Genomic DNA, 16,545 nt, shown 5'->3' on the forward strand with positions numbered 1-16,545 from the left:
AGAAAGAAAGAAAGAAAGAAAGAAAGAAAGAAAGGGGGAAGTGAGAGGAGAAAACGATGAAGAAAGTAACAGAGAAGAAAAATGTTATAGTAAGAACTGTAGATGCTGGGAGTGAGAGATAACAAAGCGTGGAACTGGATGAACACTGCAGGCCAGGCAGCATCAGAGGAGCAGGAAAGCTGACGTTTCGGGTCGGGACCCTTCTTCAGAAAAAAAAATGAATTGTTATGTATTAACAGATTAGGATATTCCCAACACAGATGGGTATTTTTTGCAAGGATTTCATACTTTGCTGTCACCAAGATTTGCAACATATAAATCTTTGTCCACCAGCAGAACACATGTGGCAGTAGATCCATCTTTCCAGGCGGGTTTCCTGCAGAAAGAGAAGCCATATAAAAATTAGTTCATTGACCTGCATTTATGGTTGCTTTTATGTAGTACAGCATGTGCATGATTTTGCAGCTCTATAGAAAATCTGTCAAATGGACCAGCAAACTACATGCGACTAGCAAGGCATCAAACATCTTTGGGCACTGCCAAGAGGATGCAGGAAAAAAAAATAGAGATAGAGATAAAGAGAAAACACGCACAACATGACGGTTGTGACCGAGCAGGGAAGCAAGATTCATAGGAAGATAAGTAGCCTTGAAGAGGTCTCCTGTGGACATCAAAGAGGTCACAAGCCAATTGCTTCTCATTTGCTGGCTGCGGCATGTCACTGGGAGATCCAAAAGGGATCCAGAGCGGTGCCTGGATCTTAACCGATGCCTAAATCATCTTCTAGTCCTTGGTCCAGTTGACCACTGGCATGATGCCGGATACTTTTACCGCCCAAATCCCACGTAAACTAAGTTTTAACCACTGCATACCAGAGAAAAACAGGAAAACAACCTCTAGACTAAACAAAGACATGCAATCATAGTAAAATTATCTATACTACTGCCTCTCATCTTACAAACCTTGTGAGGCAACTCTTTCCTTTTTCCTTACATAGGTGCTGACTTCTGCTCCTCTGTGGCTACACTCCAGAATTTAATACGTTACTGCTTATGTGCTAACAAAGAAAACTGGGGATGGAGTTTTAATTATCTTGCCAGTAGAAAACTGGTTGAATGGGGTCCACCTCCTCCATCATCAACACTCATTAACAGCAGTATATACCATCTACAAGATGCATAGCAAAAATTCACCAAAGATCGCTCCTTCTGAACCCACGACCGCTTCCATCTAGAAGGGCAGCAAGTACTTGGGAGCACAACAGCTTTTAAGCTCCCCTCCAAAACACTCACCATGTTGACTTGGAAATACTTCGCCATTCCTACACTGTCATTGGGTCAAAATCCTGGAATGCCCTCCCTAGGCGCATTGTGGGTCTACCTACAGCACATGGACTGTGGCAGTTCAAGAAGGCAGCTCAATAGCACCATCTTGAGGCTAACTAGGGATGGGCAATAAATGCTGGCTAGCCAGTGACACCCATGGCCCATGAGTGAATTAAAATAAAACACAGAAATTGAACCTAGGATTCAGTGGATGAATGTAATAGAATCTGGCAACCAATTACATGGTTCTCGAATGTTCCCAATAAAACCCTGGTCCATGCTAAGAAAGAGGGATATTATAGTTGGTGTTAACTGTGCTTTTGGGGATGGGGATAAAAAGTAATTATCCCAATTTCCAAACACTACTACTCACTGGCTCGATGCCTGCTTGAGAAAGCCCTCATCCGTCTGCTTGAAGGTCATCAGAAGGCATTTCTTAATGGTCTTCTCTATGCTACTCACTTCTCCTGTATAGAGAGTAATTCGAAGAAAAACGTCATCATTCTATACAAAAACATCTCACTTGAACAGAAGGTTCAAAGTTCAGTCCTGCTCAGGGCCTTCAAGGTATCGACTGGAATAACAAAAACAAGGTTATGCAAGTCTTGGGCACATGAACCTCCAATTTGAAATCTCTTCATGGAAAGTCCATTCTGGAAACTTGGAGCAGACCAGAAATAGGTGATCATGTTGGACACTTAACCTGGAGTCTCACATCTTGTACTGATAGCAATGTTAGAATCCTACAGCGATGCCTGTGAGACCTTTAGACAAAAGAAGTCAAAATAATGAAACTTCGACAACTTTTTTTTCACCCTAACTATTGGAATTTTCTATGTCACAAAGGAGCTGCCTCATCAGTGACTGAGCATCTCATTTTAAGATAAAAATAAGTGAACATTGAACAGCAGTATGCCCCTCAACAGGAAAACAACCACCCAATGCTTGGCTATTCTGCTGCATGCTTTAATGTGCACAGTCAGCAAAAAACATATCAGCCACAGGTGTCAATAAGTTGTGCTGTAAAAACAGTACTCCTGGCTGATCAACAAACATCTTCCACTCTTACCTACCAAAGAACACCTTCAGGGGTAAACTCCACTCACATCTGATCAGGTTGTCATCTCCATGATGAAACCACACTCCCATATAGTCAGTCCTATAAGTGACTGGATACCAGCTCGCCTACTGAGCGTTGATTTTAGATGAAGTGTTGGAGTTTGTATTTTCCGTAACAGTGTTGTTACCTTTGGGGAAGTTCCTGGCAAGAGTGAGGTGAAGGTTCTGTGCAGCGTACTTGGATGCTCGTACTCCACCATGGCCATCAAAAACAGCAAAGTATGAGAGCCGAGAGCTAAACCAGAGGCAGAGAAAGAAAGAAAAAGAAGGAGTTTTGAGAGAAATGGCAGCTTCAGTATTCAGTAAATTGTTCTTAAGAAAACAGTTCAGTTCAATTTCATTCACAGAACATGAATAGCCTATCCTGGCTACCTTGAGCAAAGTGGCTTGGGAGACCTCTTCTGAGTCAACCTGGTTGGTATGGGACTGTATTCAAAATATGCTAAACCAGGTAAGAATAGCAGGTTTTCTATCCTAGAGGTCAGAAGAAAACTAAATTGCTTTACTTTAAAATGACAATGTGACAGCTTGATGATCACTCTTTCATAGCCAGATTTCTTTTCCTTTCTAAAGACATTAATTCAAATTCATTCATTGACATGGGGGGTTTATAAACCAGTGACATAACTGTTGCAACGCTGTACTCACTTAGCTTCAGGAACAGATGTTTCTATGTTAAGAAATCCACATACGTGTGACAGCTCTACAAACTACATTGCACAGAATTGATATTTAGGATTGCACAGCTCATGATGACAAGCGATTCAGGGTTTGGGGTGGGGGTGGCAAGTGTGGACTTAGGCTTGTGGTGATCCCAAAAGGGCAGGGAAACAGAAGATCTTGTCTTAAACTGCCCTCGTGCAGTGAAAAATGGAAGTAGCAGAGGTTAAGAACATCTCCCCAAGTCAGCAGAAGTAGTCTGTTGCACAGCAAGGCTCCTTCTAGTCTGTCTGTAAACTGTACTGTAAATCAATGCTCACTCTGTAAACATAAAAGTCGCTCTGCTTTCTGTCACTTCAACACTTACACTTCTGATGGTAGCTGTGTGAAATTCGATGTGAAATCATCTATTATAACGTGCGCATCCTGCATTTCCTCTCGTTCACCCTTTCTCTCTGCAACATAACCCTTTAAGGTGACAAATCCTGAAGGAAAACATCAATAGAAAAACTTTTAAAGCAGGTTTTGGAAGAATATCACAACTGTACAAAATCTGTACAATACCACTCTATTGTTTGATTTCCTCCCAACCCCCGCATCTCTCCTGAAAACACTAGTTAATGCTCGGGCATGGTGACATGATTTTAGGCAACAGATTATATAGGACCTTTAACAAGATTAAACGTTCCAAAGTTGCAAAGAAAATTTAACACCAACCTAGAAGCAAATCAAGACTGGTGATCTAAAGCTTAGGTGAAGAAATTACAGCACAGGAACAGGCCCTTTCGCCCTCCAAGTGTTCATCGACACGCTGCCCGTCACAACTAAAACCCCCTACCCTTCCAGGAACCATATCCATCTATTCCCATCCCTTTCATGTATTTGTCAAGATGCCGAGTAAAACTCACAATCGTATCTGCTTCCACTACCTTCCCCGGCAGCGAGTTCCAGGCACCCATTACCCTGTGTAAAAAAAAAAAAACTTGCCTCGTACATCACCTTTAAACCTTGCCCTTCACACCTTAAACCTATGCCCCCTAGTAACTGACTCTTCCACTCTGGGAAAATGCTTCTGACTGTCCACTCTGCCCATGCCCTTCATAATCTTGTAGACCTCTCTATCACGTCGCCCCTCAACCTCCCTCGTTCCAGTGAGAACAACAAGTTTCTCCAACCTCTCCTCATAGCTAATGCCCTCCATACCAGGCAACATCCTGGTAAGTCTCTTCTGTACCCTCTCCGAAGCCACCACATCCTTCTGGTAGTGCGGTGACCAGAATTGAACAGAATATTCCAAATGTGGCCCAAAACTAAGGTTCTATCAAGCTACAACATTACTTGCCAATAAGCATGCCAAATGCCTTGTTGACTACCATCTCCACCTGCGTTGCCACTTTCAGTGACTGGTGTACCTGTACACCCTGACCCTTCTACCTATCAGTACTCTTAAGGGTTCCACCATTTATTGTATATTTTCCATCTGGATTAGACCTTCCAAAATGCATTACCTCACATTTTTCCAGATTATACTCCATCTGCCATCTCAGTGCCCAAGTCACCAACCGATCTATATCCTGCTGTATCCTCGGACAGTCCTCATCGTTATCCGCAATTCCCCAACCTTTGTGTCATCGGCAAACTTACTAATCAAACCAGTTACGTTTTCCTGCAAATCATTCATATATATTACAAACAGCAAAGATCCCAACACTGGTCTCTGATAAACGCCACTAGTCACAGCCCTCCATTCAGAAATGCACCCTTCCACTGCTACCCTCTGTCTTCTATGATCAAGCCAGTTTTTTATCCATCCTGTAAGCTCACTTCTAACCCTGTGCGACTTTACCTTCTGTGAGGGACCTTGTCAAAGGCCTTACTGAAGTAGTTTTTATTCTTAGAAAGAATGGAAAACTAATCCTCAGATGAAGATGGGCAAGGGGACAATGGTCATTATGTGTAGCTGTCCTACGGCCATCGGTCAAATGTTTTCTGACAACTGATTAACACGGTGTAAGTTACCTTCCCCTAGAAATACGAGATACCTGTAAATGTTCAGGGGCAGAGACAGTTCTCATCTCACAGACCTTGTCGGTAGCAATTCTTACTGGGTGGTCCCCAGACAGCAGCTGTCATCGAGCAGTCCTTATCAGGCAGGTGGACCAGGAGGAAAGGAGAACGACCAAGGGAAAAGTTCCTGAACTCCTCAGCTAGAGAGCAGGATGCAGCCCTCACCACTTTAATGCAACCAAGACTTCCTGCATTAACAGCCTGCATGTCCTCTGGCATCAGTAAACCATACCCATTGTCAAGGATGTATACTTTATTAAGTTTACTAGCATATCATATCCAAACTGCTACTTCTTAAACTCAATAAATTGTCAGAACATTACTACAAATTGTCGACTGCCCTATATTAGGTAACTGTGATTGTGAACCCCCTAAAGTCAACACCAAGATAAGGATGGGAAAAGCCCTGAGGAGAACTAAAAACAAGGATGAGGAACGAATGGCCCAACTGTATACTTCTGCTTTTATTTCTTATGCTCTATTCTCATTTCCACCATCATTTGTAAACGCTAACAAAATATTTATTTCATGCTTTTGCTATTCCTTCATAGCTAAATGTTCATCCTCACCCTAAATGGGCTTATCCTTTTTCCTTAGTCCATTCGCAGGATGTGGGGATCGCTAGTGGGGCCAGCATTTATTGTGTGTCCATGGCTGCCCTTGAGAAGGTATAGCGACAGTGAAGGAACAGTGATATATTTTCAAAGTCAGGATGATGAGTGGCTTGGAGGAGAACTTGCCGGTGGTGGTGTTCCCATTTTATAGAAACATAGAAGATAGGAGCAGGAGGAGGCTATTCGTCCCTTCGAGCCTGCTCGCCATTCATCAAGATCATGACTGATTGTCCAACTCAACAGACAAATCCTGCTTTCTCCCCATAACCTTTGATCCCGTTCACCCCAAGTGCTAAACCTAGTCACCTCTTGAATACATTCAATGTTTTGGTTTCAACTACTTCCTGTGGTAATGAATTCCACAGGCTCACCACTCTTTGGGTGAAGAAATGTCTCCTTATCTCCGTCCTAAATCGTCTACCCCGAATCCTCATACTGTATCCCCTGGCTCTGGGCACACCCACCATCGGGAACATCCTCCCTTGCATCTACCCTGTCCAGTCCTGTTAAAATTTTAAGTCTCTATGAGATTTCCCCTCATTCGTCTGAACTCCAGCGAAAACAATGCCAACCCAGTCAATCTCTCCTCATACGTCAGACCTGCCATCCCCGGAATCTGCCTGGTAAACCTTCGCTGCACTCCCTCAAGAGCAAGAGCATCCTTCCTCAGAAAAAGGAGACCAAAATTGCACACAATATTCTAGGTGTGGCCTCACCAAGGCCCTGTATAACTTCAACAACACATCCCTGCTCCTGTGCTCAAAACCGCTCGCAATGAAGGCCAACATACCATTTACCTTCTTTACCTGCTGCACCTGTATGCTTACCTTCAGAGACTGGTGCACAAGGACACCCAGGTCCCGCTGCACACTCCCCTCTCCCAATTTACAGCCTTTCAGGTAGTAATCTGCCTTCTTGTTTTTCCCTTTGCTGTATTTGCCGTCCATGTCCTTCTGGTAGGAAGTGGTCACGGGTTTGGAAGGTGCTGTCTGAGGATCTTTGGTGAATTTCTGCAGTGCATCTTGTAGATAGTACACACTGCTGCTACCGAGCGTCGGTGGTGGAGGGAGTGGATGTGGTGCCAATCAAGCGAGCCGCTTTGTCCTGGATGGTGTCAGGCTTCTTGAGTGTTGTTGGAGCTGCACCCACCCAGGCAAGTGGGGAGTATTCCATCCTGACTTGTGCCTTGTGAATGATCGACGGTCTTTGGGAAGTCAGCAGGGAAGTTACTCACTGCAGTATTCCTAGTTTCTGACTTGCTCTTGTAGCCACTGTGTTTATATGGCAAGTCTGTTTGTGTTTCTGGTCAATGGTAACCCCCAGGATGTTGATAGTGGAGGATTCAGTGATTGTAACACCATGAATGTCAAGGGGTGGTGGTTAGATTCTTACGGATGATGGTCGTAGCCTGGCATTTGTGTGGCGCTAATGTTACTTACCACTCGTCAGCCTAAGCCTGGATATTGTCTAGATCTTGTCGGATTTCAACATGGACTGCTTCAGTAATGAGGTGTCACTAATGGTGCCAAACATTGTGCAATCATCAGCGAACATCCCCACTTCTGACCTTATGACGGAGGGAAGGTCATTGAAGCAGCTGAGAATGGTTGGACCGATGACATTATCCTGAGGAACTCCTGCAGAGATGACCTGGAGGTGAGATGACTGACCTCCAACAACCACAACCATCTTATGTGCCAGGTATGACACCAACCAGCAGAGAGTTTGCCCCTGATACCCATTGAATCTAGCTTTGCTCAGACTCCTTGATGACACACTTGGTCAAATGCAGCCTTGATATCAAGGGCTGTCAATCTCACCTCATCTTCTCACTAAGTACACTTTTTAAATGCATTTAAAAGCCACCATTACTTTTTATGCTACCTGCTGACATTATTTCATATTCTAATTTTAAAAAGCTCTCTTTTCAACTCCCTGTTGTGTATTATACATATATTCTTTAATGCACATGGTTTGCTTTTGAATAGGTAGCTCTTTAAAGTTTCAGTTTAGTTTTATTTGTCGATGGGGCTCTTTGCTTGAACTCATCCCCCATTATGGTTTGGAAATATATTTGATTTGCACGTTATTCTCCTCATATTTTAAGATTCTCTGTTGCAGATCTGTCAGCTATTTTGCTGCCCAGTTAAATCATTAATTCAGCTGAGATTCCAGTGAAGTTTGTCTTTTTCCTGAATGCTTCTTCATTTGACCTTTTTTGCTTTCAAGTTGAATGAAACTGCAATCTGCTCATTATTTCTCCAATTTCTCCTTGCTATTTATATACTTATCAGGATGACAATCTGTACTAGTATGCAAAGAGCTATAAATGGGAGCTAGGAAACAGGTGGAAAACAGCTGGGGAATTCGGAGTGTCAAGAACGTTTCAAAGATCTAGCTGTACAAGTCTTTTGACCAGTCGTTGGACCCTTTGGATAATTACTTTTGTTGACCAAGTCTCCACTAAGCAGTGTGTTCTGTACCTTAAACCTTCTCTCAATTTGCTGATTTGGCTCAAATACCTTTGCACAACTTCTTGTCCTCATGGTCTTTGGACCCATTCTGATCTGGCAATTTGCGTTTCTCCCCCTTCAGGTCATTCTTCGCTTCTGGAAGCTCTCCAAATAGATCAGGTACGTGAGGTGCTAGTGGGGTGAAGGAACAAGACAATAATTTACACGAGTGTGCAAAACAACAAAGTTATTACTACATCAACAAGATTTTATCCACACTTCAGCTTTCAACCTAGGTTTGTCAAATTAGTGTGCAATCACAGCCTTGGAATACTGTATAAGTGTAAAGTTTATTCAAGAGTACCTGAGTTAGCCTCACATTATACCTTCATTCATCAGCCAGTAATACAGGTGGACATACATCCACACCATCATTGTCCTGATGTCCATTCTTGCCTCCAATTCAGAAGGTTCAAGACCTGGACATACAAGCCAGGCTGACATTCAAGAACATTATGGAGGAAACAGATTTGTCATCCTTTGAATGTTTCAGGCGGATGTGACAGAGTCTACAGTATTGGATGTTTTCTAGGGAGTTTTCTTCAACATTCATCCCCTGACCAATATCAAAAACAGATCAACTGGTCCAACCACTGGATTGTTGTTTGTTCAAAATTACTATGCAAAAGGAAAAAGTTGCCACTCATAACAACCTAGAAATAGTGATTGTGTTTAAAAGCATCCAGTTGCACGTGAAATCAGACGTCATCTGAATGTCATATGAATGAGTGCATTCTCCACCACTGACAGTGCCAGCTATATTGGACAAAATGTGCTAACAGGCTGATATTACTGCAAAAGTCAACTGCAAAGGCGTTGATGAAAACTGTTTAAGTATGTTGGCTATTTCGGGCAATTTTTTTGCATCATGCTAATTCCTGCACAGTGCTCTATGAGGGAAAATGTTCACATTTATCCCAGGCGAGAACTCCAGAAGGATTAGCGCTGCAACACGTCTGCATGACAATTTTCTTTTGCTTTTATGTTGGCATTACCCTTGAGCAGTACAGGATTAGAAACTGCAAACCACATCAATCCACACTTCAGTGAAGAGCCAGCCGACTGAAATCACAGCAGCAAAAGTTATTACTGACCAGTGCTTTTAGCACTGGCTAGCTATAATCAACAGGGGCTATAACTGCTTTCTCTTTCTGAACTGAAAATTGTAGTCATTGCTGTTGCTGAACTTATCTAAATTACTACAGGGAAAATCATAAACTTAAATGTTGCAATACACTGAATTCATCACCTCAAATAGCTCCCATCACTATCAGCCCCGTGACAGATCTGTAAGCAACAGTACATCACTCCAGTGTTATATAGCTGAAAACTCTCTCCCCAGGGTCAATCTGGAGAAAGGAGATAAAAATATTTTATTGCATATACAGAATGCATAATGCTCGAATCACATACCGAGTCTCAGCTGGGAATACGGAGGGAATTCACATCCATGACTAACCCTGCTGAATACAGGAAGCAAACTGCGATCAGAATTTCTGCTTCGCTTGCGTCCTCACGATCCTGCTCTCCCAGGTACTATTATGACCATTCCTGAAAATAGGAGGGCTGGGCCTTTGGACAAATTTTCAGACAAGAAACCAAGGTATTCTGAGCAGGCACATGCTGACTGTGGGAAAGGATCCTGTTAGATGAAAACCTCCTACTTCCAAACCTAACATAATTCCAGCCAGAAACAGATATATTACAGAAACCGAAAAAACTGCAGATGCCGTAAATCAGGAACAAAAACAGAAGTTAACCCAAAACGTTAACTCCGATTTTTTTCTTCACAGATGCTGCCAGACCTGCTGAGCTTTTCCAGCAACTTCTGTTTTTGTTCCAGGTATATTATAATTCCAGGCAGTTGAGAGTAAACAGGCGATGAGTGTTTTATTTTTCCTATCATTTGGTCTTTAACTGCTATAACGGCAGATTGATTATGGTGTTGCTGCAATCCTAAATTGTGGAAAAATCATTCCGGAAACACCAGTCTCTATTCCACCATGGCCGTTTGAGAATCTTCGTTCAGTTGAAGAAAAACTGCTGAAGCGATGATGAAACTGCTGGATCGACATAAAACTGCAACTGGTTCACTGGCGCTCTTTAGGGAAGGAAAACTATTGTACCTGACACGGTCTAGCCTGTGACTCCTGTCCCACAGGAATGCAGGTGACTCCTGACTGCCTTGTCAAATAGTTTATCAAACCATTTCAATAGTCATTCTAATAAAAGACATGCCACCAACTTCTCAAGGAGTACCTAGGGATGAAGAAGAAACACCAGTCTCACCTGCGACCTCAGTTTCCTGAAAACATTTCTAAATCTAGTACTTCACTGGTGTTCAGAGTTGCCATGGATTTTGAGGTGGATGAGGAAACAAGGAAAATGTTTAAAATGCCAGTGTCAGCTGTGATCCACCTCGCCTTCCAAAATTGGCAAAAATCAGTTGGTGTTGCGTTTTAAAACTGACCTTCAGAGGAAGGTTTGCAGAAGTTTAGAGGAAGTGGAGTAAGTAACTGCAGACAGCATTACTATTACTAATCCCAACAATAAACAGACAACAATAAAGAGCATGTTCCCACCAATGACACAAAACAGGAACAGATCAGCAAAAGCGATCGGAGTTTTTATTCTCTGGCTGTGTTTACCTACGTCTGGGTTGCTTAGGTCTGGTAGGTTATCAAACAGCGAAGGTTTTGACTTCTGAGCATCTCCTCCTAAATGAACAAAACAAATAGATTCATGAGAGTTTTCTCAAATATTTCTTCTATATCAATTTACTGTTTCCTTGCTTGGGATGTGCAGAATAAACCTTGTGAGTGCTCCCACTGCTGTTGCCAGGTCACTAGATATAGCTGAGGCTGATGGCTTTCCTGCCAGTAATTTCCCTGACCACATGAAGCAAAGTAAAGGGACAACCCAAAAAACCACCTCCACTGACATAGGGACTGAATGCACAGATCGCACCACACTCAAACCAAATGAGCTAATCTGGCCCTCCTCTTGATCTACCAAAGCAAAACACCGCAAATGCTGGGAATTTAGAGAAAGAAAAATGGATAAAACGAGAAGTACTCAGCAGATGTAACAGCACCTGTGCACAAAGAAAGAGTTAAAACTTCAGGTCTGTGAAATTTCATCAGAACTGAGAAAAATTCGAAAATTTTGAGCATGTTAAAAGTGGGAAGATGCGAAGAGAACAAAAGGGAGATGGGCAAGACTGATTAATAACAATAAAATAAAACAAAGAGATGGGGTTACAGATACAACATTTATAAATCATTTGGATAAGTACATGAATAAGAATTGTTTAGAGGGATATGGACCAAATGCAGGTAGGTGGGACTAGTTTAGTTTGGGAACATGGTCAATGTGGACTGGTTGGACTGAAGGATCTGCTTTTGTGTTGTAAGACTCTGTGGCTTTAACTGCAGATGCTGGATATCTGAAACAAAACCAAAAGGGAGAAACTCAGCAGGTCTGGCAGCATCTGTGGGGAGAAAAGCAGAGTTAACATCGAGTCCAGTGACCCTTCATCAGAACTAGAGCTCTGACAAAGGGTCACTGGACTCAAAACTGTTCTTCACTCCACAGATACTGCCAGACTTGCCGAGTTTCTCCAACATTTCCTGATTAATATCAAAGTGGTTTGTGGTAAAAGACCAGAAGGGAATGGGGCAAGTAAAGAAATAAAAATATGCCTGGATGAGAAATAAATCGTAAGATAGAAGCTGAAGAAATGAATTAAAAAAGAAACAAAGAGGAGAAAAGAACTAGCCAAAAAAAAAAGGGGGGCAAAACAGAGGTTATGCTGTAAAATCAGTGAATTCAATGCGGAGTCCATTTCAATCTATTTCCCAGGTGGAAGCCGCAAAGTTGCCCCCTGACTCCAACCCAATTCCAATTCCTGCCGTGAATGCCTATCAGACCTAGCTCTGACTCTCACAGACCCCAAATGCCAACTAGGAGCCCAAATTCAAGCACAACTCCCATTCATAGCCCAATCCACAACAAGCGACAGTCTAAACTCCAAGTCTGACTGGCAGTTCACGTGTCAAAATAAACTTACAAAAATAAGCCTGTCATTTTCAGTGTGGAAGAACACACACCACCAGCTGATAGAAAATGCACACAATTCTCTCCCAAAATTTCATGGTTGACTGTAAATTCACAGATTCAAGTGTGTGAGCTGCCAGCTGCAGCTGGATCAGGTTTACAACCAACTTGTGTCAAATTGAACTGCATTACATTTTTATTATGACTTCTATGGTCTGGTTTATAAAAGAAGGCTTTATAAAATCTTCCATGGGTCATTTTGATTACGCTTTGAGGTACTCTGTAGCTGGATGAATGGTATGTTCACAATTTCAGTCGCTAGGTGCCAGATTAACTGAAATTATCATTACATCAGCACTGTGATTGGGAAGCACTGAACAAAAACAACTATAGTAAATTAGGAACACTCGCCATCTTGATTGGCTGCCATCAAAAACAACCAATTATTAAGTTCTTCAGCAGAAAAGTAAAATTACCCAGGAATTGGGAGGAGAAATTAAACTGCTCCAATGCTGTGCTGAAAGTCCCACTTAGAATACTAACTCGCTTCTGCTTCCAACACAAACCAAGCTCCTGCACATTTCAAGCATTTTCTGTTATTCCAGATTTAAAGCTTTCACTTTCAATCCAACTTTGCACATTTCAAGTAGAAGGCAGCAACACTACCAGCAAATAGGGACACAATCTCTGTCACGCTGAGTTGCACACCAGTGTGGCAAATATATTGGCCCAAATTTTGGAGAACCAACAGCAACAAAATATATATTTACTGTTACATAGCGCTGGAACAGTGCCATAACATCTGCCGACTGCAGCTGGTCCAAAAACTGGAGTTGGTGGTGCACTTCAACAAGCTCTGGAAGAGTGTATAGTGATGGCCCTGTTGGGTTGTTTAGAAAAAGGGTAGGGGCCAGCACTGTCTCAATATGGGCTAATTATCTACAACGTAGGTTTTTACACACCTTGCGTCAGAGCCGAGACAGCTGGGCTGCATCTATGACAATACTTCCAGCACAACAGCATCTCACCTCAGCTGCTGATATGAAAAGGAGCTCAAACCTGGATTGTTCCCGACAGAAGCAGGATTGGGAAAGAGGACTCATACCAATACTGTATGGTGACATCCATAACCAAAGCATATTTTCCAGGGTAAACCTCCAATGCTGGAATTGGGTGGGAGCCAGGGGGCAACTTTGCAGCTGCCACCTGGGAAATAGATCGAAATGGACTCAGCATTGAATTCACTGATTTTAGAGCATAACCTCTGTCCCCTCCTTTTTTTTGGATAGTTCTTTTCTCCTCTCGTTTCTTTTTTAGTTCGTTACTTCAGCTTCTATTTTATGATTTATTCCTCATCCAGCCATATTTTTATTTCTTTACTTGCCCCATTCCCTTCTGGTCTTTTACCACAAACCATTTTGATATTAATCAGGAAGTGCTGGAGAAACTCGGCAAGTCTGGCAGTACGGCGACCCCCAAAGCCACGGCATAATTTCCAGGGTAAACCTCTCATGCTGTGTTACAAGTCTGTCAGATCCTAATAACTTGTAAAGATTATAATACACGTGGCACCTCTGATGCTTCTACTTATTTCCCTAAGCATGAATTCTCTGGTTACCAATCTTCTTGACCAAAAACCATTTATCTTTATCTACTTTGTCCAAACCTTTTACAATTTTGAACACCACAATCAATACTTCCTATAACCTACTCTGCTCAAAGGAAACAACACCAACTTCACTCAATGCTATTCCTTGAGGTACTGTTCTGGTAAATCTGTTCCAAACCCTGTTCAAGGTCTTGGCACCTTCCTAAAATGCACCATTCAGATATAGACACAATATTCTGTCAGGGAATAAACCAGTATTTCTAAATCATAATATTTAACAATAACTTCCTTCCTTTCGTACTCTCCATTGATATCAAAGAATTGTATGTGTTCTTTTCTCAAAAAAGAAATTACCTTTTTGTAAAAACCTATTTGCTTCAAGGATTTAGGCAGCATGCATCCCAAGTCTCTCCCATCCTACACCCCCCTTTAAAACTGTACTATTTATGTGGCCTCTGTTCTTTCCTCTGACAAGATGAATCATTTCACACTTATCTCCGCATTAAATTTAATCTGCCGTGTGTTTGCCCCATCTGCCTGGTCCTGCTGAAATCTGTTACTATGCTTCTCGATGTTTACCACACTTGTGGATGCTGTTTCACGCACAGTCTCTGAAACATTGCCCTTGGCCATTTCAAGGAAGGAAACAGGTTTTCTGAAGAAGGGTCTAGGCCCAAAACGTCAGCTTTCCTGCTCCTCTGATGCTGCTTGGTCCCTGCTGTGTTCATCCAGCTCTACACCTTGTTATCTCAGATTCTCCAGCATCTGCAGTTCCTACTATCTCTACACCTTGTTATCTCAGGTTTGTAACAACAATCAGACAGAGCAATCCCCAATCCTCTGCCAGCACGAAATGATCTGCAACCTCACCCCCGCAACCCCTCCCAGGGGGCCAGCCCCGAGAGACCCTTCCCCATCCCCAGGGGGCAAGCCCTGAGAACATACAACATAGAACATTACAGCGCAGTACAGGCCCTTCGGCCCTCGATGTTGCGCCGACCTGTGAAACCAATCTGAAGCCTATCTAACCTACACTATTCCATTATCATCCATATGTTTACCCAATGACCATTTAAATGCCCTTAAAGTTGGCGAGTCTACTACTTTTGCAGGCAGGGCATTCCACGCCCTTACTACTCTCTGAGTAAAGAACCTACCTCTAACATCTGTCCTATATCTATCACCCTTCAAGTTAAAGCTATGTCCCCTCGTGCTAGCCATCACCATCTGAGGAAAAAAGCTCCCACTGTCCACCCTATCTAATCTTCTGATCATCTTGTATGTCTCTATTAAGTCACCTCTTAACCTTCTTCTCTCTAACGAAAACAGCCTCAAGTCCCTCAGCCTTTCCTCATAAGACCTTCCCTCCATACCAGGCAACATCCTGGTAAATCTCCTCTGCACCCTTTCCAATGCTTCCACATCCTTCCTATAATGCGGTGACCAGAACTGTATGCAATACTCCATGTGCGGCCGCACCAGAGTTTTGTACAGCTGCAACATGACCTCATGGCTCCGAAACTCAATCCCACTACCAATAAAACCTAACATACTGTATGCCTTCTTAACAACCCTATCAACCTGGGTGGCAACTTTCAGGGATCTATGCACATGGACACCGAGATCTCTCTGCTCACCCACACTACCAAGAATCTTACCATTAGCCCAGTACTCTGTATTCCTGTTACTCCTTCCAAAGTGAATCACCTCACACTTTTCCGCATTAAACTCCATTTGCCACCTCTCAGCCCAGCTCTGCAGCTTATCTATGTCCCTCTGTAACCTGCAACATCCTTCCGCACTATCCACAACTCCACCAACTTTGGTGTCATCCGCAAATTTACTAACCCATCCTTCTACGCCCTCATCCAGGTCATTTATAAAAATGACAAACAGCAGTGGCCCCAAAACAGATCTTTGTGGTACACCACTAGTAACTGAACTCCAGGATGAACATTTCCCATCAACCACCACCCTCTGTCTTCTTACAGCTAGCCAATTTCTGATCCAAGAGAGACCCTTCCCCACCCCCAGGGGGCCAGCCCTGAGAGACGCGCCTCCAACCCCACGCTCTGGGAGCCAGTCCTGAGACACCACCCCACCCCCAGGGGGCCAGCACCAGGAGACATCACCCCCCCCCCCCCCAGGGGGCCAGCACCACGAGACCCCCCCCCCCCCAGGGGGCCAGCACTGTGGCACCCCCACCCCCCACTTCCCGCTCAGCGCCCACTGACCCAGGCCCAGGTTTCAAACCCCTGCCCCGCCGCTCCTTTCCTGTCCTTACCGGGCTCAGGCAGGTCTTCAAACAAATCCATCTCTCCTATTTTCCTTTCCCCCGCAGCCCCTTTCCTCCGCCTGACTCCGCACCGACCCCCAACCCGCCCTCCCGCTGCTCCTCCTCCGACCACCAAACAAACTCCCAGGCCCAGGCTCCAACCGCGGCCTAAAAACGCCGCCAGGCTCCCGCCGGGTCCTAGTGCCCGCCCAACACCACACCGCCATCTCACGCATCCTCTGGGTCCTAGTGCACGGTCACCCTGTTGCTGGCGAAATTCTCTCATTCCATCTTATTTTGTCACCTT

General features: G+C 43.6%; 1 protein-coding gene across 3 annotated transcripts in view; it reads right to left on the minus strand.

The window, feature by feature from the left end:
- LOC109913485 (integrin-linked kinase-associated serine/threonine phosphatase) overlaps positions 1-16,329 on the minus strand; it is a 57,954-nt gene extending 41,625 nt beyond the window's left edge. For 2 of the 3 annotated variants that reach the window (XM_048604279.1, XM_020513001.2), the window contains exons 1-7: positions 16,248-16,329; positions 10,947-11,015; positions 8,308-8,430; positions 3,472-3,589; positions 2,573-2,679; positions 1,699-1,792; positions 289-376 (exon numbers count right to left, since the gene is read on the minus strand). In XM_048604279.1, the coding sequence (XP_048460236.1) occupies positions 289-376; positions 1,699-1,792; positions 2,573-2,679; positions 3,472-3,589; positions 8,308-8,430; positions 10,947-11,015; positions 16,248-16,278 (630 nt within the window). In that variant the 5' untranslated portion in view covers positions 16,279-16,329. The remainder of the gene's footprint in view (positions 1-288; positions 377-1,698; positions 1,793-2,572; positions 2,680-3,471; positions 3,590-8,307; positions 8,431-10,946; positions 11,016-16,247) is intronic. The other variant, XM_048604281.1, reaches the window with a different exon arrangement.
- Positions 16,330-16,545: the final 216 nt, after the last annotated feature.

This window comes from Rhincodon typus, chromosome 13 (genome assembly GCF_021869965.1).
Source record: "Rhincodon typus isolate 14 chromosome 13, sRhiTyp1.1, whole genome shotgun sequence".
Lineage (NCBI taxonomy): Eukaryota > Metazoa > Chordata > Chondrichthyes > Orectolobiformes > Rhincodontidae > Rhincodon > Rhincodon typus.